A 23,783-nucleotide genomic window follows, 5' to 3' on the forward strand; every position below is an offset into this window, starting at 1 on the left:
ACAATCAATCTATGTATATAAGCTATCTTATGCATTTATATTTATGGTGTTTTTTTAAATTGTATTTTTCTGTGCTGCATCAGATCCGGAGTAACAATTACTTCGTTCTCCTTTAAACTTCTGTAATGGAAATGACATTAAACAATCTCAAATCTTAAAACTATGGAAAATAATAAAGAGTCAACTTTTAGGGCCAACGCAACAGGAGCTGCCAAAGGTGCCAGCCTGTACGATTGACTCTTTATTCTTTTCCATATATACTGCAGGACCTGCTGAGTTCCTCCAGCATTTTGTGTGTGTTACTCTGGCTTTCCGGCGTCTGCAGAATCTGGTGTTTATCCTTTAAGAGTAATCAACCCTGATAAAATATTTCTGGGTGAGTTTTATTATTTTATTTATTGATATACAGCATGGAATAGGCCCTTCCAGCCCCTTGAACCGCTCTGCCTAGCAACCTTATTTAACCCTAGTCTAATCACAGGACAATTTACAATAACCAATTAACTGACCAACCGGTACATCTTTGAACTATGGAGGAAACCGGAGCACCTGGAGGAAACGCACGTGGTCACGCAGAGAATGTCACAGGCAGTGGTGCGGGTTATTCTTTGTCCTGAACAAACTCACCTCTACCTTCTCCACTACTTGTTTTCCAAAGGAGCAAACCTTGGTTGAGCAAGTGATTGTCATGTTTTCAGAGCTCTCGTACTGACTTGTGACGCCGTAGAAAGCTCCTGCATCATCTTGAATATTGCAGTTCAAATCAGCCTGACAAAGGCACAGAAGGCAGAGAATTAACAAAAACGCAAAACAATTCCACATCAGACAGTAAATCAGAATTAAACTTATGCAACGTTTTGTTACATATCGACGCAGTTTCAAAGAAGGCACAAAAACAGCTTGAGGGAACTTGGTAGGTCACAAAGAAACTTGCAAATGTTTACTGCTGTACTGTGGAGAACGTTCTACCGAGCTGCATCCCCGTCTGGTTTGGAGGGACGACTGCACAGGTTCAGAAAATGCTGCCGAAAGTTCTAAACTCAGCCAGCTCCTTCATGGGCACCAGCCTCCCCAGCATCGAAGGCATCTTCAAAAGGCAATGCCTCGAAAAGGCAGCATCCATCGTTAAGGACCCCCATCACCCAGGACATGCCCTCTTCTAATTGCTACCATCAGGGAGGAGGTACAGGAGCCTGAAGATCCACACCCAACATTTCAGAAGCAGCTTCTTCCCTCCACCATCAGATACCTGACAGGACAATGAACCCGTGAACATTGTCTCACTATTCTTCTCACTTTTTCACTACTTATTTTATATATATATATCCTTACTGTAATTTATAGTATCTTAATTATTATGAATTGCAATGTACTGCTGCCACAAAATAACAAATTTCACAACAGACAGAATTCCAGTGATATTCTACCTGATTCTGATACTGATTTAAAATAAGAAACTTGCATTGAAAGACTTCCTGAAACAATGAAATATTAAATACACTAAGGCCTGGAATGCAAGAGCACAGATGTGTGGCTTTATAATGAGTACTGTGAACAGTTTTGGGCTCCTCAGCTAAAAGATGTGCTAGCATTGGAGTGGGTTCTGGGGGGGGGTTCACAAGGATGGTTCTGGGAATGAAAGGGTTATCATACAAGGAACCTTTGATGGCTCGTGAGTCTGTATTCACTGGAATTTAAAAAGGATGGGGGTGATCTCATTGAAACCTTTCAAATGTTAAAAAGCCTAGACAGAGTAGATGCAGAAAGGATGTTTCCCATGGTGGGAGAGTCTAGGACAAGGCATCACAGCCTCAGGACAGAGGGGCGTCCATTTAAAACAAACGTGGAGAAATCTCTTTAGCCAGAGGGTGGTGAATTTGTGGGATTTGTTACCACAGGCAGCTGTGGAGGCCAAGTCATTGGGTGCATTGAGAGGCTCCTGACTGGCCACTCAACAAAGGTTACGGGGAGAGGGCCAGGGAGTGGGGTTAAGAGGGGGAAAAACGATCAGACATGATTGAATGGTGGAGAAGATTCAATGCCAAATGGCTTAATTCTGTTTCTATGTCTATAGTCTTATAGTTTACTCTGAGGTCCAGGAGGGTGAAAAAGATGCTTGTATACCTCTACCAAATCACCTCCCCAAAAAAAAAGCTATGAGATAGGTTAACTGCAAGCAGGTTTTTTCTTTTGAGAGTGGATGAGACTTGGGTTAAAGGTGAAAGGTGAAATGTTTAAGGGGAGCCAGAGGAGAAACATCTTCCCTCAGAGGGTGGTGAGAATGTGGAATGAGCAGCCAGTGGAAGTGGTGGAGGCCGATTCAATTTCAACGTTTAAGAGAAATTTAGATAGGTACATTCATGGGACAGGTATGGAGGACTACGATCCAGGCGCAGGTCGATATGACTAGGTAGATTAATAGCTTAGCACAGGCTAGATGGGCCAAAGGGCCTATTTCTGTGATTCTATTTTATATTTTGCTTGGTTTCAACGAAGGGGCTTTGACCTGAAAAGTCAACTATGTTGTGGATATTTAACCCAAACCATCAACAATTCCTTTCCCTCCCCATGGAAGCTGATTGGCCCATTGAGTTTGTCCAACAGAATTGGAATTGGTTTATTATTGTACTGAAGTACGGTGAAAAGATTGCCTTATATAATGTCCACACAGAGAAATTCATTTCACAGCATCATAAGATATAGGAGCAGAATTAGGCCATTCAGCCCATCTGGTCTGCTCCACCATTCCATCATGGCTGATTTATTATCCATCTCAACAGCATTCTCCAGCCTTCTCCCCATAATGCCTTTACTAATCAGGAGCCTATCAAGTTCCACTTTAAACATACTCAATGACTTGGCGTTCACACTCATCTGTGGCAACGAATTCCACAGATTCATCACCCTCTGGAGAAAGAAATTCCTCCTAACCTCTGTTCTAAATGGATGTCCCTCCATTCTAAGACTGTGTCCTCTGGTACTAAGACTCCCTCACTATAGGAAACATCCTCTCCACATCTACTCTATCTAGGCCTTTCAATATTCGATAGGTTTCAATGAGGTCACCCCTCATTCTTCTAAACTCCAGTGAGTACAGGCCCAGAACCATCAAACATTTCACCTTTCATTCCCAGGATCATTCTCATGAGCCTCCTGTGGACCCTCTCCAATGCCAGCACATCTTTTCTTAGATAAGGAGCCCAAAATTGCTCACAGTACTCCAAATGCAATACAAGAGTAAACAATAACAATGCAGATTAAAGGGTTACAGTTACGGAGAAAGTGCAGTGCAAGCAGCCAATAAGGTGCAAGGTCAGAACGAGGTAGATCATGAGGTCAAGAGTCAATCTTATCATTCTAGGAACTATTCAATAGTCTAATAAGAGTGGAGTTTGTTGCTTCAGATTCCAGCATCAGTCGTCTCTAGTGTTTCTAAGCTTAATTCTGTTACACCCACCACAGATGCTGTCTGACGTGCTGATCAAATCCAGCATCAGCATCAGTTGTGGTGGGGAGTAGGCCTCAGCCGTGGAAAGAGAATTACACGAGATGGAACAGAGCGATTGCGCTGCACCATTTTCGAGTCCTTTGGAACCTGAACCCCAAATTTTGTACAACACACACAAATTGCTGGAGGAACTTAGCTCATCAGGCAACAACTATGGGGGGCGGGATCAAGTCGACAATTCGCACTTAGACTCTTATCAGGCGCCATGGTTACGTAGCAGTTAGTGTGACACTATCATTGCTCATGGTCTCGGAGTTTGGAATTCAACTTTGTCGCCCTCTGTAAGGCGTTTATATGTGTGTGTGTTTCCCATGTGCGTGTGGGTTTCCTCTGTGTGCTCCAGTACCCTCTCACCATACCAGATGGCAGGTGAATTGGTCATTGTCAATGGTCCTGTGATTAGACTAGGGTTAAGTAAGTGGGTTGCTGGGTGGTGTGGCTCGTTGGATCAGAAGGACTGTATCTCAATAGTAAAGAAATAACTAAATCAGACTGCAGTTGTAGTTGTGGGCTCACTGGGTACAGTGACAGTTTAATTTTCCCTCAGTACTTTCTAGACTTGCCTCCACTCAAAGCCAGAATCAAACAGTGAATGCAAGGACGGTCGGGTTTGGTTTATGTATCAGACTGTGTGGGTGCAGATTAACGGTGGAGAACTGTTTAATCTTTTGGTTCCAAGTGGGAAATTCCTGTTCCTGCACGACTGTGGATGGGTGGGAGTGGTGGCAACTGGAAGAACATTGGCTTTGGGAGATTGAGTTCAGCCCGAAGGCAAAGTTCTGGCAACTTTCATTTCTGCACCACATTCAGATGCTAAATTGGTTGGTATGGCAACTGCTCTGCCCGTGCCTGCAAAAAACCGCAGAGAGCTGGTGAAAAATGGTTCTACACTTCTCGGTGCCTCAGTAAAGCAGCCAGCATAATCAAAGCCCCCACCCACCTGGACTTTCTCTCTCCTCTCCTCTTCCATCACGTTGGTCCACTGTCCTCTCCAGCCCTTTACCTTTCCAACCTACCTGACTTATCTATCACTTTCCATCTATATTCCTTCTTGTCCCCTCTCCTTCTTATTGTAGTGTCTTCCCCCTTCCTTTCCAATCCTGATGAAGGGTCTCAACCCGAAATATCAACTATTTATTCATTTTCATAGATGCTGCCTGACCCGCTGAGTTCCTCCGGCATTTTGTGTGTTGCGAAGATACAGAAGCCTGAAAGGACTCAAGGACTGTTTCCACCCCGCAGTTATATGACTACTGAATTGTCCCCTAGCAAGATAAAATGGACTCTTGCCTGCACAATCTACCTTGTTATTGACTGCACTGCACAGCACTTTCTCTGTAACTGTTACACTTTACTCTGCATTCTGTTATTGTTTTACCTTGCACTATCTCAGTATCAAGGTATCATACAACATGGCACATAACGAACAAATGATTTAATCTGTGTAAACAGTATGCAAGACAAACTTTTGTGACAGTAATAAACCAAATCCAATCCTTATCTTGGTTCTGACCTTGATTTCCAATTTCTCCAGCCATAAACAAAATGCTCTACGGTTGTGTAACTGGGATAATTATTCAAATCCCAAATGTAAAGTTGGCTTAGTTTCAACACAGAGTAACTCCATTCTCATTTGACATGCTACTGTGCTGTAATCCTTCAGCTGTCTTTTTGGAAAAAATCTGCAGCAACACACACAAAATGCTGGAGGAACTCAGGAGGTCAGGCAGCATCTATGGAGCGGAATAAACAGTCAATGTTTCAGGACGAGGCCCTTCTTCAGGGCTGAAAAGGAAGGGGGCAGAATCCAGAAGAGGAAAGTCAGGGGAGAGACAGCAGGTGAAAGGTGAGAGGTGAAGGGGGAAGGGTGGTGAGGGGAGATAAAGTGAGAAGCTAGGAGGTAATAGGTAGAAGAGATAAAGGGGGGAAGAAGAGGAGTCTGATAGGAGAGGACAGTGGACAATTGTTCCTAATCCTTCCCCTCCCCACCTTCTTATTCTGGCTTCTTCCCCCTTCCTTTTCAGTCCTGATGAAGGGTCTTGGCCAGAAACGTCGACTGTTTATTCCTCTGCATAGATGTTGCCTGAGCCGCTGAGTTCAACCAGCCATCTCTGTGTGTTGCTCTGGATTTCCAGCAGAAACTCCTGTGTCAACCTGAGGGAGGCCACCAGATGGCGCTCTGCAGGCAGGCCAGGAAAACTCCAATTTACTGAGAGCCCAAAGTGAAACTAACTCGATTCACACACATACATCAGATGTTCCCAAACCTCCCGTCACTGACTGTCTGGAAAAGTACAATGACTACAAGATTAATTTCTAGACATAGTTGCAAGCAAAAACCCAGGTAAAAATAAATCACCATAGCAACATCATCTTCTTTAGAATATTTTACTACATTATCTAAATCAGGACTGGAATTGTACAGTAGTGCGCAAATGCAAATATATAGCAATAAACAATAAAAACATGAGATAACAAGATAAAGAGTCCTTAAAGTGCGATCATTGGTTGTGGGAACATCTCAATAGATAGGCAACTGAGTGTGGTTATCCCCTTTAGTTCAGGAGCCTGATGGTGGAGGGATAGTTCTTGAACTGTTCTTGAACCTAGTGGTACCAGTCCTAAGGCTCTGGTACCTTCTACCTGATGGCAACAGTGAGAAGAGAGTATGATCTGGGTGGTGGGTGTCCCTGATGATGGATGCTGCTTTCCTACGACAGTATTTCATATAGTGGTGGGGAGGGCTTCTCATCAAGGGGTTTAGCAGTGGAAAAGGTGAGCAGTTTCAAGTTCCTGGGTGTCAGCATTTCTGAATATCCATCCGGGGCCCACATCAGCAGCTATATTTCATTAGGAGTTTGAGGAGACTTTTTAACTTCACCTATCAGGCTCCTGAACCAGCATGGATAACTTCACTCATTTCAGCCCTGAACTGACTTCACTACCCACAGACTCACTTTCAAAGGCACTACAACTCATGTTCTCAGTGTTATTTTTTTCTTTAAAGAATTTGTAGTTTGTCTTGTACACACTGGATGTTTGTCGGTCTCTGTGTGTAGTAGTTTTTCATTGATTCTGTTGCATTTTTGTTCTACTGTGAACACCCTCAGAAAATGAATCTCAGTGTTGTAGATCAAGATTGTTTAAATTCATTTCCAGTACACAAGTGTAAAGGAGAACGATTGTTACTCCCAATCCGATGCAGCACAAAAAAACACAAAAGATAAAGAACACAATAATAATAAGGATACACAAGATAGCTAATATACATTGCCTTGAAAAAGTATTCAGCTCCACAACTATTCTCACCTTTCACTGTCTCATTCTCTAAATTTAAAGTATATTGAAATAGGATTTTTGAGGTAATCTACAAAACATTATGCATCATGTCAAATCAAAAGAAAATTTCCAAAACCGGTCAACAACTTACTAAAAATTAAAAACCAAAATTGTGAGGCTGAAACAGTATTCACCCCTTTGTAATTACTGCACCATCAAGTGCAATTCTGTATACTACCTTACCAACTCACCCAGTTTGTTAATGCAAAAAATTGGAAGATCACCCATTTTCAATAAACATCCCCTCTTTCTGTAAGGTCCAACAGTATGATAGATTTTCAACAGACCAGACCAAAAGTGAAGACGAAGAGCATTCAAGACAAATCAGTGCTTCCCAAAGGAGCACAAATCTGGGGAACAGTACAAGACTATCTCAAAGGCACTGAATATACACGCATCCTTAAGGTGCACCCATGTTGATTATCAGTGAGGTGGTGACGTCATTTCCAATCCGCACAGACTGTGGTCTTCCAGTGGGGAAGTCAAAGTTCCAACTGCAGAGCGACGAACTGAGACCCAAGTTTTGGAGCTTTTTGTTCATAACTGTAAGAATGGTTGTGTAAAACACTGAGCTGTAGTCAATACACAGCTGCCCGATGTACTGTCCAGGTGAGCCAAGCTGGCTTGAAAAGCCAATGAAATCACATCTGCTGTAAACTATTGTAGAGATAGGCAGATTGCAGTGGATTCTAGTAACTCAAAGCACTCAGCATGCAGGTGTGAGTGCGACTGGACGATGGTCATTACCGCAGCTCACCCTGCTCTTCTTAGGTACTGGTGTGTTTGCTGCTCTTTTCAAGGAGACGGGTACCTGACTGCAGCAATCAGAGACTGAAAACATCTTGGAATAGACTCACGAGTTGGTTGGCACAGGTTTTCAGAGTCCTACCAGGTAGGCCATCAGAGCCCGTTGCCTTGTAGGATTCACCCTTTTGAAAGGCGTTCTAACACTGGCCTCCAAGACCGCGATTCTGCCGAGAGTCACCAGTTTCTGCAGAGATCCTCATACCTGTAGTTTTATTCTTCCTTTCAAAACGAGCAAAAAAGTCACTGAACTCGTCTGGGGGTGAGGCATCACTACCATTCGTGATGTTGGGTTTTGCTTTGTACAATGTAACGGCCTGCAAACCCTGCCAGATTGGACGTGCATCTGATTTCACCTCTAACCTCAATTGGAATTGTTTGTTTGCTCTTGAGATGGTCGTCGACAAATCATACCTGGCCTTCTTATATAGTCCTGGATCACCAGACTTGAATGCCACAGATCTAGTCTTCAACAGACAATGGATCTCCTGATTCATCCACATCTTTGATTTGGATACGTCCATTAAGTTCTTGTAGGCACACACTTATCGACACAATTGGTCATTGTAATTTACAATGACCAATTAACCTACTAACCAATGTGTGAGGAAACCGGAGCACCTGGAGGACACTCACGTGCACGTGGGAGGGAACGGACAAAGTTGCTGACAGAGGATGCCAGAATTGAACACCAAACTCCGATGGCACGAGCTGTTAAAGCATCGCACTAACCGCTAATCTGAACCAGAGTAGCAATTATTTCGTTCTCCTTTACATTGTGTACTGGAAATGACATTAAACAATCTTGAATTCTCAAGGCCAGCATTTTGCTATCTGTCCCTTACTGTCCTTCACTAACAGGGCTATGTCAGCAGAGTGGACTGCAAATTGGGATCAAACTTTGTAGGAGATTAGATGTGTTTAATACCAACAATCTGATCGTTTCTCAATATTACCTATATCTGTGTCCATTACCGATTTACCTGCATCGCCATCTGAAACAGGGTGAGGGGCTACTGGACAGAATTGTAGTATGCTGCAGACAGTTGTAAAATTACTAGCCTCCGTAGTATCCAAGACATCTTCAAGGAGCGGTGCCTCAAAAAGGTGGCATCCATCACTAAGGACCCCCATCACCCAGGTCATGCCTCGTTCTCATTGCTACCAACGGGAAGGGAGATAGAGAAGTGTGAGGCCACACTAAATGATTCAGGAACAGCTTTGTTCCCTCTGCCATTTGATTTCTAAGTAGACACTGAATCCATGAACACTACCTCACTACTTTTTTAAATGTACGTTTTTTGTCCCACTTAATTTAGCTATTTAATAGAAATATATATATAATTACTCCGTAATTCTGTTTTTAAAATATATTTATCATGTATTGCGTTGTACTCCTGCCACAAAGTTCACAAATTTCACAACACATGCTGGTGATTTTAAACCTGATTCTGATTATTTGCAAAATTCCAAATGCCTTGATGAATCACATCACCAGGTTGCCAGCCTAATCATTAATGAACTATAACCCTACATCATATGAACACTTGCAGGTATACACGTTTGTATTAATATTCAGGTACTAATAAACCTTACTGAGACAAATGCTCATTAAACTTTATTCAATGAGTAACTCACGTCCTTTCAAGTAGACCTTTCTCAATGCCGAGGACACTTGGTTAGAAAGGTGTAATATACTGAGTTTAAATCCGTAAGATATAGGAGCAGAATTAGGCCATTTGGCCCATTGAGTCTGCTCTGCCATCCCATCATGGCTGATGGATTTCCCTCTCAACCCCAATCTCCTGCCTTCTCCCCGTATCCCTTCATGTCCTGACTCATCGAGAATCTATAAAACTCTGCCTTAAATATACCCAATGACTTGGCCTCCACAGCCTCCTGTGGCCGATTCACCACTCTCTGGCTAAATAAATCCCTTTTCATCACTGTTCTAAATGTACACCTTGCTGTTCTGAGGTTGCGTCCTCTGGACAAGACAAACTGCTGCAGATATCCCGTGGAGAGTTTCTGACAGGTTGCAGCACAGCCTGGTGCGGAAACTCCAATGCCAGGTGCTATAGAGAATGGCGGTTCATCACGGGTACAGCTCCTCCTGCCATTCAGACTCTTTAGAAAGTAAATTCTTATTGAAGTACATATATGTCACCACAGACAACCCTGAGATTAATTTTCTTGCAAGCATGTTTAATAAATCCATAACAGAATAATAACCATAATAGAATCAATGAAAGACTGCACCAACTTAGGTGTTCAACCAGCATGCAAAAGGCAGCAGACTGTGAAAATATATAAAGAAAGAAATAATAATAATAATAAATAAAAAAGCAATAAATATTAGGAGCATGAGAAGACGAGTCCTTGAAAGTTTCATCATGGTCTGGTATGGAATTGCAAGAGGCTTCAGGGAGTGGTGACCCAGGCATAGGTGCGGCTCTCCCCACCATTCTGACTCGTTACATCGCAATCCGGTGTGGAAACTCCAATGCACAGCAACGCTAGAGGCTACAGGGAGTGCTGACTCAGGCCGTCCCATACAGCTCTCCACACCACTGAGATGCCTCAGGAAGCCAACGTGCGTGATTATGGACTCCCATCGTCCAGGCCTTGCCCTCCTCTCAAAGCTGCCATACAGCAGCCTAACGACCTCAAGTTTCAACAATAGCTTCTTCCCCACTGTCACATGAAAAACCTTAATTCATCATTTTCCTCAGCTTGCTATAATGTCATGTCTATTTTGCTGTGTTAATTATGCACAATTTATCAAGTCAAGTCACTTTTTATTGTCATTTTGACCATAACTGCTGGTACAGTACACAGTAAAAACAAGATAACATTTTTCAAGACCATGGTGCCACATGAAACAGTACAAAAACTACACTGAACTACGTAAAAACAACACAGAAAAAAACTACACTAGACTACAGACCTACCCAGGACTGCATAAAGTGCACAAAACAGTGCAGGCATTACAATAAATAATAAACAAGACAATAGGCACAGTAGAGGGCAGTAAGTTGGTGTCAGTCCAGGCTCTGGGTATTGAGGAGTCTGATGGCTTGGGGGAAGAAACTGTTACATAGTCTGGCAGTAAGAGCCCGAATGCTTCGGTGCCTTTTCCCAGATGGCAGGAGGGAGAAGAGCTTGTATGAGGGGTACGTTAATTTTTTATGTAATTACCTAGAATGTACTGTCAGGGATGGTGGTGAATTCAAGTAAGATAGAGGTGTTCAGGCAGCTCTTTGAAAATGCTGTAAAAAGGGACATAGAAGATACGGGAGCCTCAGGACTCACACCTCCAGGTTCAGGAACAGTTACTACCTCTCAACCATCAGGAAGGTGGTACAGGAGCCTCAGGACTCACACCTCCAGGTTCAGGAACAGTTACCACCTCTCAACCATCAGGAAGGTGGTACAGGAGCCTCAGGACTCACACCTCCAGGTTCAGGAACAGTTACTACCTCTCAACCATCAGGAAGGTGGTACAGGAGCCTCAGGACTCACACCTCCAGGTTCAGGAACAGTTACTACCTCTCAACCATCAGTCTCTGGAACCACTCAAGATAAATTCACTCAGCTTCACTCGCCCCATCACTGAACTGTTCCCATAAACCTATGGATTCACTATTAAGGACTCTTCATCTCATGTTCTCAATATTTATTATTTATTTATTTATTATTTGTTTTTCTTTAATTTCATATTTGCTCAGTTTGTTGTCCATTGCACAGTGGTTGTTTCTCTTGTGCGTGGTTTTTCTACTTAGCTGTGCTTCTTTGTATTTACTGTGAAAGCTTGTGAGAAAATGAATCTCAGGGTGGTATGGGGAGACGTTGTTTGATAATAAATTTACTTTGAACTTTGTGCAGACTAAGGGAATTAGTCTAGTCAGGTGTTTAATTAGTACATCATGGGCTACAGGGCCTGTTCCTGAGTTGTGTTCTTTGAAGCTGGGCTTATGATTCCTGACACATCCGAGGTTTATAAAAGAAGTGAGGAGGTTAGCAGAGAGAGTGCTGCACTGTGCACTGGTCTCTCTAAGCTGGACGGGTCCTGGCTGCACAGTCACTGAGAAGCTCTCACGCACATAGCCTTTGTTGCCGCACAGCTGAAATTTCCTTTTATGTAAAGTTAATATCATTATGAAATTATGCTAATATGATTTGGAAATCTATGTTAATATAATTGTAAATACAATACTGTGCAAATGTATACATAGCTAAGAGTTCTGCACAGTACTGTAGTAATTTTCTGTACTGCTACCACAAAACAAATAATGGCATAGGTGAGTGATGATAAATCTGATTCTGATATGGGTCTCTGTTGTGAACTGAGAGTGGGAAGAGGGCAGGCAGAGGGAGAATCGGGGTGAGGAAAAGGGGAAGGGAGAGGGGAGGGAGCAGGAAGCACCAGACAGACATTCTGTAATGATCAATAAACCAAATGACTCTGCCTGGTGTCTCAGGCTGGGTGTGTCTGCACCCTCGCCACCCTCTGCCCCTGGCACTCCTCCTCTGTCACCTGTCCCACGACCCTCTCACGGTGCCCCCACCTTCACCATTTCCAATATATATTGCACCTGACAATTTACAAACTCGCTCTCTGCTTCACGTTGATTAATACAGTCTTTGACCCCCCCCCCCGCTCTATGTATGTGCCTAAGACTTTTGCACAATACTGTACCCTGTAATTGTATGTTAATTAATATAATCCGTAAATCTTCTAAATGACAAATGTACCACAACTTTTACTTTGAAACAATTTAGAGCTTCAATGTATTACACTGTCAGTGTTTCAAGTAACAACACTGTCACAAATTGTAACAATAAACACTGATTGGAAGTCGGAAGCCCATTGCTAATAAAGCACCAGCCCACTGCGTGCCGATGTCATCTAGTCAAAACATTTTACTTTTGCCACTGTGCCTGTCAGTTGTTCTTTCTGCCTGACATTGTTTACTTATGTTGTGAGTTGTGGTTTGTGTTTGCTGATGTGCATATTACAAAACAAAACATTTAAAGTGTTGCAGAGTTTTCAGACCATGTAAAACTTTCCTGCCCAAAGCAATGGTTAGTCTACACAGCTGTAAAAAACTGAGGGAGAATTTTGAGTGAGTGCATCGAGCATGGTCTCCTGGTGTGACTGGACCTCCAGGAAAGCTTTGGCAATATTTGTCATTAGTGTACCCTGGGTTTTGGGGGTTGGGGGGGAGGGGATCCCACCACCCAGTATATCTTTCCCTCCCCCCACTTTCTGCAGGGATTGCTCCCTACACAACTCCCTTGTCCATTCCTCCCTCCCCACTGATCTCCCTCCAGGCACTTATCCTTGCAAGCGGAACAAGTGTTACACCTGCTCCTACACCTCCTCCCGCACCACCATTCAGAGCCCCAAACAGCCCTTCCAGGTGAGGTGACATCTGTTGGGGTTGTATACTGTGTTCAGTGCTCCCAGTGTGCCCTCCTGTATATCGGTGAGACCCGACGTAGACTGGGAGACCACTTCACCAAACACCCACGCTCCATCGCCAGAAGAAGCGGGATCTCCCAGTGGCCACCCACTTCAATTCCACTTCCCATTCCCATTTGTCCATACATGGCCTCATCACGATAGTTGAGGTTGGAGGAACAACATCTTATATTCCATTTGGGTAGCCTCCAAACTGATGGCATGAACATCGATTTCTTGAACTTTGGTAATGACCTACCCCCCCACACCTTCACCATTTCCCAATCCCCTTTTCCCTCTCTCACCTCATCTCCTTGCCTGCCCATTGCCTCCCCCTGGTGCTCCCCCCTCCTTTTCTTTCTTCCATGGCTTTCTGCTGTCTCCTATAATACTCCCCTTCTCCAGCCCTGTATCTCTTTCACCAATCAACTTCCCAGCTCTTTATTTCACCCCTCCTCCTCCCGGTTTCACCTATCACCTTGTGTTTCTCTCTCCCCTCACCCACCATTTTTTTCTCCAGTCCTGCCCAGCGATCTTGGCCTGAAACATTGACCATACTTATTTGCATAGATGCTGCCTGGCCTGCTGAGTTCTTCCAGCATTTTGTGTCTGTTGCTTTGGATTTCCAGCATCTGCAGATTTTCTCCTGTTTGTGTACGGGGGTGGGGGGGGGGGATGTCGGAGGTAGGTCCTTTACACAGAACGTAAAACGCCTTGCCAGAGGTGGTGGAAGAGGCAGGCAAATCAGGGACATTTAAGAGATTATTTGAAAGGCACATGAATGATGGAAAAATGGAGGGCTGTGTGTAAGGGAAGGGTTAGATTGATCTTAAGAATAGGTTAAAAAGTCAACACAACATCATGGGCCAATGGGCCTGTTCTGGGCTGTAGTGTTCTAGTATCTGTAGTTGTCATATTCACAATGTACTGTGTTGCTGCAAAATGACCCTTTTCAGGGCATTTATACCCTGGGTATGTATGTCCATGACAAAAAAAATGCTGGCTTGCCATTTCCTTCTTTTGGACATTGTCTTTACAAGACGGGTGACCTCAGCCATCATCAGTACTCTTCAGAGATTGTCTGCCTGGCGTCAGTGGTCGCATAACCAAGACTTATGATATGCACCAGCTGTTCGTACGACCATCCACCACCTCCTGCCATGGCTTCACATGACCCTGGGTGACCTGCAGGCTAGCGGAGGGAAGGAACTCCTTACACCTCCTTTGGTAAAGATGTATCTGCACCCCGTCACCCTTTTCTAAGGTAAGGGGTCCAAAGGGGCCTCTCAACACTCTCAAGTGCAGTCTGACCAATGCCTTCCACTTAGGCACAGAAATAGACCTTCACTTAGCCTGACCTGTCAACACACATGTACACACTTTACCAGATTCCTACATTACTACAACAATCACCCTCAACATTTTACCAAAAGGGTATTCTGTTAACATCAAAGAATTCTCTCATTCCTGGCACTGTAAATTCTTACCCTGCACACTGTTGAAATGAGGTGTGTTGTTGCCATGCTTTTTAACATTACAGTTCCTTCTGGATCTTTCTAAAAGCTTCTTAGTTTTCCGATAGCAAGTGTCATGCCACTTGTACCTGGCTATTTGATAGGTTAATTATTATCACTGGAATTTGTGTTATCTCTAGCCCGAGTATGGATCAACCATGATTGCTTTCTCCTTTGTCCCTTTCTTTGTCCTCTCAGCTCCTCTTTCTTGTTCATTCTCCGCTTTTACGCTCTTAAAGCAATCGTAAGCAACAAGTTCCATGCCTAATTCTTGACTTCTGAAAAACTTTTGGATCACAAATGTATCAGGATCTAATAAAACCAAAGATGTTCAAATCTCTAGAGTGGGACATTGTTGAATCTTAATTGTCAGTTTATTTGCAGTTTAACAATAATTGCCTGCTTGTACTTTATATAATTGCTGATATACAAGTAACTGTTTAGTATTCTTCCTAGTGGTCGCAGTGTATATGTGCATGTGGGTATGTTGGTATGATTCTGAAAGAGTCTGGAAGCTTCTCTGCTAGCGCTTTATCCTCATCCAGGTCATTTATAAAAATCATGAAGGGTAAGGGTCCCAGAACAGATCCCTGAGGCACACCACTGGTGACCGACCTCCAAGCAGAATATGACCTGTCTACAACCACTCTTTGCCTCCTGTGGACAAGCCAGTTCTGGCTCCACAAAGCAATGTCCCCTTGGATCCCATGCCCCCTCACTTTCTCAGTAAGCCTTGCTGAAATCCATATACACTAGATCCATACGCACTACATCCATACGCACTAGATCCATATACACTAGCCCTGCCTTCATCAACGTGTTTAGTCACATCCTCAAAAGATTCAATCAGGCTCGGAAGGCACAATCTGCCTTTGACAAAGCCATGCCGACTATCCCTAATCATGTTATTCCTCTCCCACTGAAGTAAGACTCACTGGTCTATAATTTCTTGGGCTATCTCTACTCCCTTTCTTGAATAAGGGAATAACATCTGCAACCCTCCAATCCTCTGGAACCTCCCCTATCCCCATTGATGATGCAAAGATCATTGCCAGAGGCTCAGCAATCTCCTCCCTCACCTCCCACAGTAGCCTGGGGTACATCTCGTCCGGTCCTGGAGACTTATCCAACTTGATGCTTTCCAAAAGCTCCAGCACACCCTTTTTCTTAATATCTACATTCTCAAGCTTTTCAGTCCACTGCAAGTCATCACTACAATCACCAAGATCCTTTTCCGTAGTGAATACTGAAGCAAAGTATTCATTAAGTACCTCTGCTATTTCCTCCAGTTCCATACATACTTTCCCAATGTCACACTTGATTGGCCCAACATCAGAATCCAACAACATGAACTGTAACTTTTAACCCCACAAGGATGAAAACATGGCCAACTGGGCCATGGTAGATAAAATATGAAAATAATTCACTGGAGACAGAGTGATGTGCTTACCCAAAATTTCACTAGGAAAAAGGCATTATGAGGTCCTTTCCCATACAGTTCTTTAAGGCCACCTTTCTTCTCTGGGAATTTATCATAGATTTGGCGAATGTCCACAGATTCGAGCAAGGGGTCATTGTAGGAATGGTTGGTCTGCCCAATATGTACAAAGAGGTGCTTGTTATACTGAAAGAAAAGAGGAAAAGCACGATATTATCATTTCCATAGTCACAAATCAAACTCACACAATATCGTCTCAAAAATTCACAGACCTGGGTTAATAATTCAAAGAACAGAGGTTCACATTCCACAGTGGGAGTTAAAAATTTTATTACTGAGAAAAAAATAAGGGTTTGTATGTGTCCAGGACAAGGAAGCGGGCAGGAAAAATATCATTGCAGACACAAAAAAACCCAGCAAACTGTCTTTCCACAAGCTCCCTTCTGGAAAACACTATAGGGCTAGTGAAACAAAACCTCCATGCCATCTTAAAAGCTCTTTCCCCTCGGTAGTTAGTCTGATCAATGATTCTAGTTAGCCCCCCCCCCCATCTATTACCCACATCACTGCACAGTAAACACGTTAAACCTGTTATAATGCTGTCTACATTGTAAAAACATGCTGATATTTATGTATTTTTGATTGACTGTAAATAACAAAATCAGTGCCAACACCTGGTGCAGATAATGGACTGCCTTCATACAATGCTGTCAACAACTGCATCCTCCAAACTTTCATTTTCATTATAACATTCAAGATTATTATTACCTTCAAATTCTTCATAATTCCCAACTTGTTGGACCTAAGATTTATTTTTATTCTTTTTTATTTAAGCACGCAGCGCAGATAAAGCCATTCTGGCACTTCAAGCCGAACCGTCCAGCAACCCCCAACTTAACCCTAACCTAATCACGAATCAACTTACACTGACCCATTAACCAACTAACTGGTATATCTTTAGACTGTGGGAGCAAACTGGAAGACCTAGAGAAAACCCACGCATTCCATACAGAGGGCATACAGACTCCTTGGAGATGACGTTGGAATTGGCCTCTGAACTCCAATGCCCAGAGCTGTTTTAATGCCACGCTAACCACTATGCTACCATGATGCCCAAGTAGTGAAATCGTTCCATTTTCACTCCTGGATCCTTCTGACATCTCCAGCCCCAATGCTTGAAACCAGTGAGCAAAACAGTTCTGAATTGTCTTGTTGCCTATCAGAATCAGAATCACTATATTGCCACTATGTGAATTAATTGTGGTTCAGTGCCAAGCACAAAACACAGGACAATACCATAACAGACAGTACAACAGCAACCAACAATCTACAAGGCAACAGAGCAAACAGCTGTAAGTAATCAACAATTAGCAGAATGGTCACATGCACAAATGCCAATAATCACATTTAAATAAATTTGAACATTTAAACACACTTAATAATTATTAACAGAAGGAGGAGAGCTTTAAAGACCATTTAACAGATGTTGTGCAGGGTATTACACCTGAGTGAGTTTTATTGAGAAAAAAAACTATCAATGACAAAAATCACACATAATTCTGGAGGAACTCAGCAGGCCAGGCAGCATCTACGGAAAAGAGTACAGTCAATGTTTCAGGCCAAAACCCTTCAGCTGAAGGCCAGAAACATCAACTGTACTTTTTTTTCCATTGATGCTGCTTGGCCTGCTGAGTTCCTCCATAATTTTCTGTGTGTTGCTTGAATTTCCAGCATCTACAGATTTTCTCAGTGCCAAAAATCACTGCTTTTTGAACACAAGCACACGGAACTGTTGCTATTTATCAACTTAGCTCTAAGCACGGTGTAGTGTCTAACAGCCACGCAGGTGCACTGTTAGAAACTGTTCGGCAACAGCCTCCTGTCCCAAATAAACAGCACAGTGTCCCAAATAAATGTAGGGAATCCCAGCTATTTTCTAAATTAGTTTTTGTCCCAAATGTGGCTGCCCCAATGAACTGAAATCCACTATACATGCAAATGTATATGGCGGATAAAGTTGGTCCTTGATATCCGGGGAAGTACAGGCGACAAGGTCTTAGCAAAACAACTTAAAACATTTCAACTGATGAAAGTGAGCAATGTTTGCATCCAAAACTAATCCAGGTCAGATCTCCCCCAATTTTCTGCACCCACAAGCTGGTCTTAAATGCTAGTCAGATTCTATTTAGGAGCCTCATGAAATAGTACTGAACTGCATAAGATTACGAGAGCACAGGAAGAGTAGATAGCTGGTATCTATTCCCCAGCTCCAAGTAACAGTGGGACAGCCCAAGCAGCTGGCATAACGCAGCTGAGCCCCAGCAATCACTGACTGGGATTCCATTCCCTCCACTTTCTGTAAGATGTTTGTACCTTCTCCCCGTGATTGTGTAGGTTTCCTCCCTCATTCCAAAGATGTATGGGTTAGGGTTAGTACGTCATGGGCATGTTATGTTGGTGCTGGAAATATGGCAACACTTGTGGGCTGATCCTCAGACTGTGTTGGTTATCGACACAAATAATGCATTTCACAATATCTTTCGATGTGCATGTGACCAATAGACAATAGACTTTAGACAGTAGGTGCAGGAGTAGGCCATACGGCCCTTCTAGCCAGCACCGCCATTCACTGTGATCATGGCTGATCATACATAATCAGTACCCCGTTCCTGCCCTCTCCCCATATCCCTTGACCCCGCTATCTATAAGAGCTCTATCTAACTCTCTCTTGAATGCATCCAGAGACTTGGTCTCCACTGCCTTCTGCGGCAGAGCATTCCACATATCCACCACTCTCTGGGTGAAAAAGTTTTTCTGCATCTCTGTTCTAAATGGCCTACCCCTTATTCTTAAACTGTGGCCTCTAGTTCTGGACTCACCCATCAGCGGGAACATGCTTCCTGCCTCCAGCGTGTCCCAACCCCTTAATAATCTTATATGTTTCAATCAGATCCCCTCTCATCCTTCTAAATTCCAGTGTATACAAGCCCAGTCGCTCCAATCTTTCAACATATGACAGTCCCGCCATTCCGGGAATTAACCTTGTGAACCTACACTGCACTCCCTCAATAGCAAGAATGAAGCTCATCTTTTAAAACATGTTACAAAAGCAAGAGTATCGGAAATGATGCACTTCTATAACCCATATCCTTCCTTCTTGAATGTCCTCTCGAAAAGGAAACTTTCCCAGCCTGGGCAGCAACAGCATTCTTTCCTATAAAAATTCTGTACAATTTATGTTTTCTTCTCAACGCTGCTAATCTGATGCGTTACTTTGACCACAGCATCTGCAGTGTACTTTGTGTTATCTGATGCTGTGTCTGTAATGCAACTGCAAGAAAGCTTCTTGTTACACCTGTGCACACACAGACGTGCAGATGACAATAAACTCAACTCACAAGGACATTTTCAAAAGGCGACGCCTCAAAAAGGAAGCATCCATCGTTAAGGATCTCCATCACCCAGGTCATGCCCTCTTCTCATTGCTGCCATCAGGGAGCAGGCATCGGTGGTCCATCGTTTCCGACGCGGGTGGAGCTTCATCGTGAAAAAGCCGTTGTACTGGGGCAGTTCCCTTCTCTCAGTCACACAAATCTCGGTCCAGTGGTACAAAAATTCATCACAGCTGGAGACTTGCTCGGCGCAGTGGAGAGTCACGTTGCCGTCTGTGCCTTGCCGTGCCCTTCGCTCTCCACCAAGTGTTGCAGCACCGCCTGCTTAGCCGTTGGATGGTGTAGTTGGACCGTAAGACATGCAGCGGAATTAGGCCATTCAGCCCATCGAATCTGCTCCACAATTCCATCATGGCTGATCCCAGATCCCACTCAACCCCATAGTTGATCTGATCCACCCAGTCTGCTGGAACTGGCTTTGCACGCTGGGGTAGGCATATCCCTATCCCACCGGGGTTGAATGTTCCCGGCTACCCTCACCTGGTTTAGCCGGCCTGTCATGGCGGTGTACCGGGGTGTGGCCTCTGCAGCATGCAAACAGCTACTTAGAGCCTCCGGTGGACGAGCTGACCCTGGGCAGAGCACGAGAAGCCTGCCGCAAGAGGTGCTATGCCCCCAAACACCACAGGAGCCTGACACCACTCTCAATGCTTTAGGAACAGCTTCTTCCCCACAGCATCAGATTTCTGAATGGACAATGAACACACCTCACTATTATTTGCTCTCTTTTTGCATTACTTATTTACTTACCAAATGTTTAACAACGAACTTCTCATCGTAGTTTATAGTTCTCTATGACTATGCATTGCAATGTACTGCTGCCACAAAGCACCGTATTTTATGACGTAAGCCAGTGATATTCAATCTGAATCTGGACTATAATTATGACTTAGTTCCCAATCAAAGCAGCTTTACTGGCTTTTTGACATTCAAACACAGTTTGTAATTCCAACAAAAATTACTTTATTCAATACTATGCAAGTATTTTTCAATACAATAACACTTTTGTTTGATCTCACTTTAAGATTAAAAATGGGAAACATTTACGAGGAATACATGGATGGGAGGGGTATGAAGGGCTATGGTCCAGTTGCAGGTAGAGGGTCCAGGCAGAATAATAGTTCAGCACAGACTAAATGGGCTGAAGGGCCTGTTTCTGTGCTGTACTGCTCTATAACACTAATGACATTTAATTCCATTGACGACCAGAATACCAGAGCCAATGGGGGAGGGAACCTTCTAAGCTTCAATTTATGTAATTATGACATTATTGGCAGAGTGTTGTTTTTATTTCTGTTTATTTATTTAGAGCAGGAGTTCCCAACCTTTATGCCATGGACCCCTACCATTAACCGAGGGGTTTCTGGACCCCAGATTGGGAACCCCTAATTTAGAGATACAGCTCGGGACAACAGACAGCACCATCCAACACACAACTTATTGAACACTGGCCAAATTACAGGATGATTACAGTGACCAATTAACCTACAAGCCCTTGGGACTTTGGGAGAAATCCAGAGCACCCAGAGGAAAGCCAGATGGTTCACGGGGAGAATGTACAAACTCCTTACAGATGGTGCTGGAATTGAACTCCGAACTCGGGAACGTCCTGAGCTGTTATAGTGTTGTACTAACTGCTAACAGTGTGGCACCCCAATAATAGAGGGGTCAAATTCACCCTACTATTCATTCAGCATAGAACAGTAAATATGAACGGTTCTACAGAAAGCATTGCGATTGTTCGAAACAGCTTGCTTGTGTAAGAGTTAAGGGAACACTTTATAGACGAGTATACTGTATTGCCTTAGGTTTCGAACGGCAGAGATTACAAAAGGAGTGTAGGGTTTTATAGCTGTCAGCAAGACACCTCTGGACATTAAGAACAGCAAATACTGTAAATCTACCCCATCAGTGATTGCTCGGTAACAATGGAGCTGGGCTTGTGTCGCCTGCTACACCCACTCAGGGAAGAAGACATCAAAGGCAATGCATAGAGGTGGTGTCTGATCCAACAATTAGTGAAAATGATTGTCTTGGACATTTTTCTTGTGATTGCAAGGCCCTGTTGGACATTGGCACTGTAGAATACTGCGAGTCCACTTCACTGGTTCACTGGTGAGACGGATAGCATGGGAGCTGCGTGGCATCAGCTGTTGCATGGACTAGGCCCTCACTCTGCGGGGTCGCCTGTTGGTTCTGAACGTGGTGTGGCATGTCAAGTGTCCGGGCTGGACCCTCCTGATGCCACTGCTCTCTACTTTTCACTCGATGACGGACGGTCGTCTGCAGCTGAGCCACAGCAAGGCAAGCTGACTTCCGTTAGTCTGCAGCTGTACTAGCAAGTGATGCCAAACTGCTGCGGGCTTGGTCTTGCGGAAACATGGCTCTAGGACAACATCCCATGCACCATCAATCTACCGGCCGTGACACAGACACTCAGGGGCTTAGGCTTGTCGTATCTTGTGGCGGTGTGCTTTTCTGTTATCTCAGTTAGAGGTGCCATGTGCTGTGTGTGACTGTGTTTTGCAGCTTGGCCCCGGAGCAACATCCTGTTGCTGGCTATACGTGCGTATGGTGGTGACAATTAAACTTGAACTGTTACGATGATCCACAAACCTCAATGAACCGTGAAATGCCAGTAGAGTCCTTCCTGCACAGTTGACCTCAACTTACCGAGTCCGGGTCTCTCTGCTGCTCTAGAAAGGCTGAAAATTCCACAAGTCTGAGTTTCGACGTCCCGATGGAACGGCCTTGCCACGCGGGGACTGAGGGGGTGGGGCCAGCTGAGGACTCGTAACCTGCACACCAAAAAAACAGAACAAAACTCTGACTGCTGCACTTTCCACTGCTCACTGTAAATGGGTCTCCTTTATAACACATTGGTCAGAACACATCTGGAGCATTGAGAGCAGTTCTGGACCCATAATCTAAGAAAGGATTTGATGGCATTGGAGAGGGGTCGATGACAATAATCGTGGGACTTAAAGGATTTAATGTATATGGAGCATTTGGTGGCTCTGGGTCTGTAATTGGGGAAGTTTAGAAAAGTGAAGGGAGCTCATTGAATATTGAAAGGCTTAGACTCGAAGCCTTCCCAACCTTTGGTCCGTGGGCCCCTTGGTTAATGGTAAGGGTCCATGGCATGAAAAAGACATAGTCTAAGTTGACTGGATGTGGAAAGGATGTTTCCTGTAGTGGGAGACGAACTAGTACTAGAGGGGACAGCCTCAGAACACAAGGACACCCCAAGGATGAGGAGGAGTTTCTTCAGCCAGAGGGTGGAAATCCAGTGGAATTCACCACCACAGACAGCTGTGGAGACCAAGTCATTGGGCATATACAAAGTGGAGGCTGATAGGTTCCTGATCCAGAGGGGATAACTTCACTCAGCAGAACAATGAATTGTTCCCACAACCCATGGACTCACTTTCACGGACTCTTCATCTCGATATTTATTGCTTTTATTTGTAACTTTGTAACTTTGTTGGCACGTGGCCTAGTGGGCAAGGCATCAGACTAGTAACCTGAAGGTCACTGGTTCGAGCCTCAGCTGAGGCAGCGTGTTTGTGTCTTTGAGCAAGGCACTTAACAACACATTGCTCTGCGACGTCACCGGTGCCAAGCTGCTTGGGTCCTAGTGCCCTTCCCTTGGACAACATCGGTGGCGTGGAGTGGGGAAGGCCTGCAGCTTGGGCAACTGCCGGTCTCCCATACAACCCTGCCCAGGCCTGCGCCCTGGAAACTCCAGGCGCGGATCCATGGTCTCTCGAGACCGACGGATGCCACCACCACAACTTACTGTGAATACCTGCAGACAGATCAGTCCCAGGGTTGTACATGGTGACATATCTGTACTTTGATAATAAACTTGCTTTGAACTTTGAACGGGGTTGAGATGGAAATTGTATTAGCCGTGATTGAATGGCAGAGTAGAATTGATGGGTCGAACAGATGAAATCTGTTCCTTTCTCTTATGCCATCTGTATCACAGTACAGCCTGCGCTGGCAACATAGCAAAACCACTGGACTCTGTGCCTCCCAACAAGACTGTGATACTTCACTCAGTTGTGTCAAATACCAAAGCTCCCACGTACATGGGTCTTGTTGGATTGGAATGCTTGACTGTTACATTCTTTGCAGTTTAGTAATTGATTACCTGCTAGTTCTTTATTATAACTACTTATATGCATTTAATTTGTTTAGTATGTTTCCTAGTGATCACAATATGTACATGCAATTGTTCAGTGTGTCCCTAGAGGTCACA

At 44.0% G+C, this 23,783-nt stretch overlaps 1 protein-coding gene across 5 annotated transcripts in view; it reads right to left on the minus strand.

The window, feature by feature from the left end:
- tead1a (TEA domain family member 1a) overlaps positions 1 to 23,783 on the minus strand; it is a 285,818-nt gene that overhangs the window by 5,742 nt on the left and 256,293 nt on the right. For all 5 annotated transcript variants that reach the window (XM_073049920.1, XM_073049917.1, XM_073049919.1 and 2 more), the window contains 3 exons: positions 22,193 to 22,317; positions 16,080 to 16,253; positions 628 to 768 (listed from right to left, as the gene is read on the minus strand). In XM_073049920.1, the coding sequence (XP_072906021.1) occupies positions 628 to 768; positions 16,080 to 16,253; positions 22,193 to 22,317 (440 nt within the window). The remainder of the gene's footprint in view (positions 1 to 627; positions 769 to 16,079; positions 16,254 to 22,192; positions 22,318 to 23,783) is intronic.

The sequence above is a fragment of the Hemitrygon akajei genome, chromosome 6 (genome assembly GCF_048418815.1).
Source record: "Hemitrygon akajei chromosome 6, sHemAka1.3, whole genome shotgun sequence".
NCBI lineage: Eukaryota > Metazoa > Chordata > Chondrichthyes > Myliobatiformes > Dasyatidae > Hemitrygon > Hemitrygon akajei.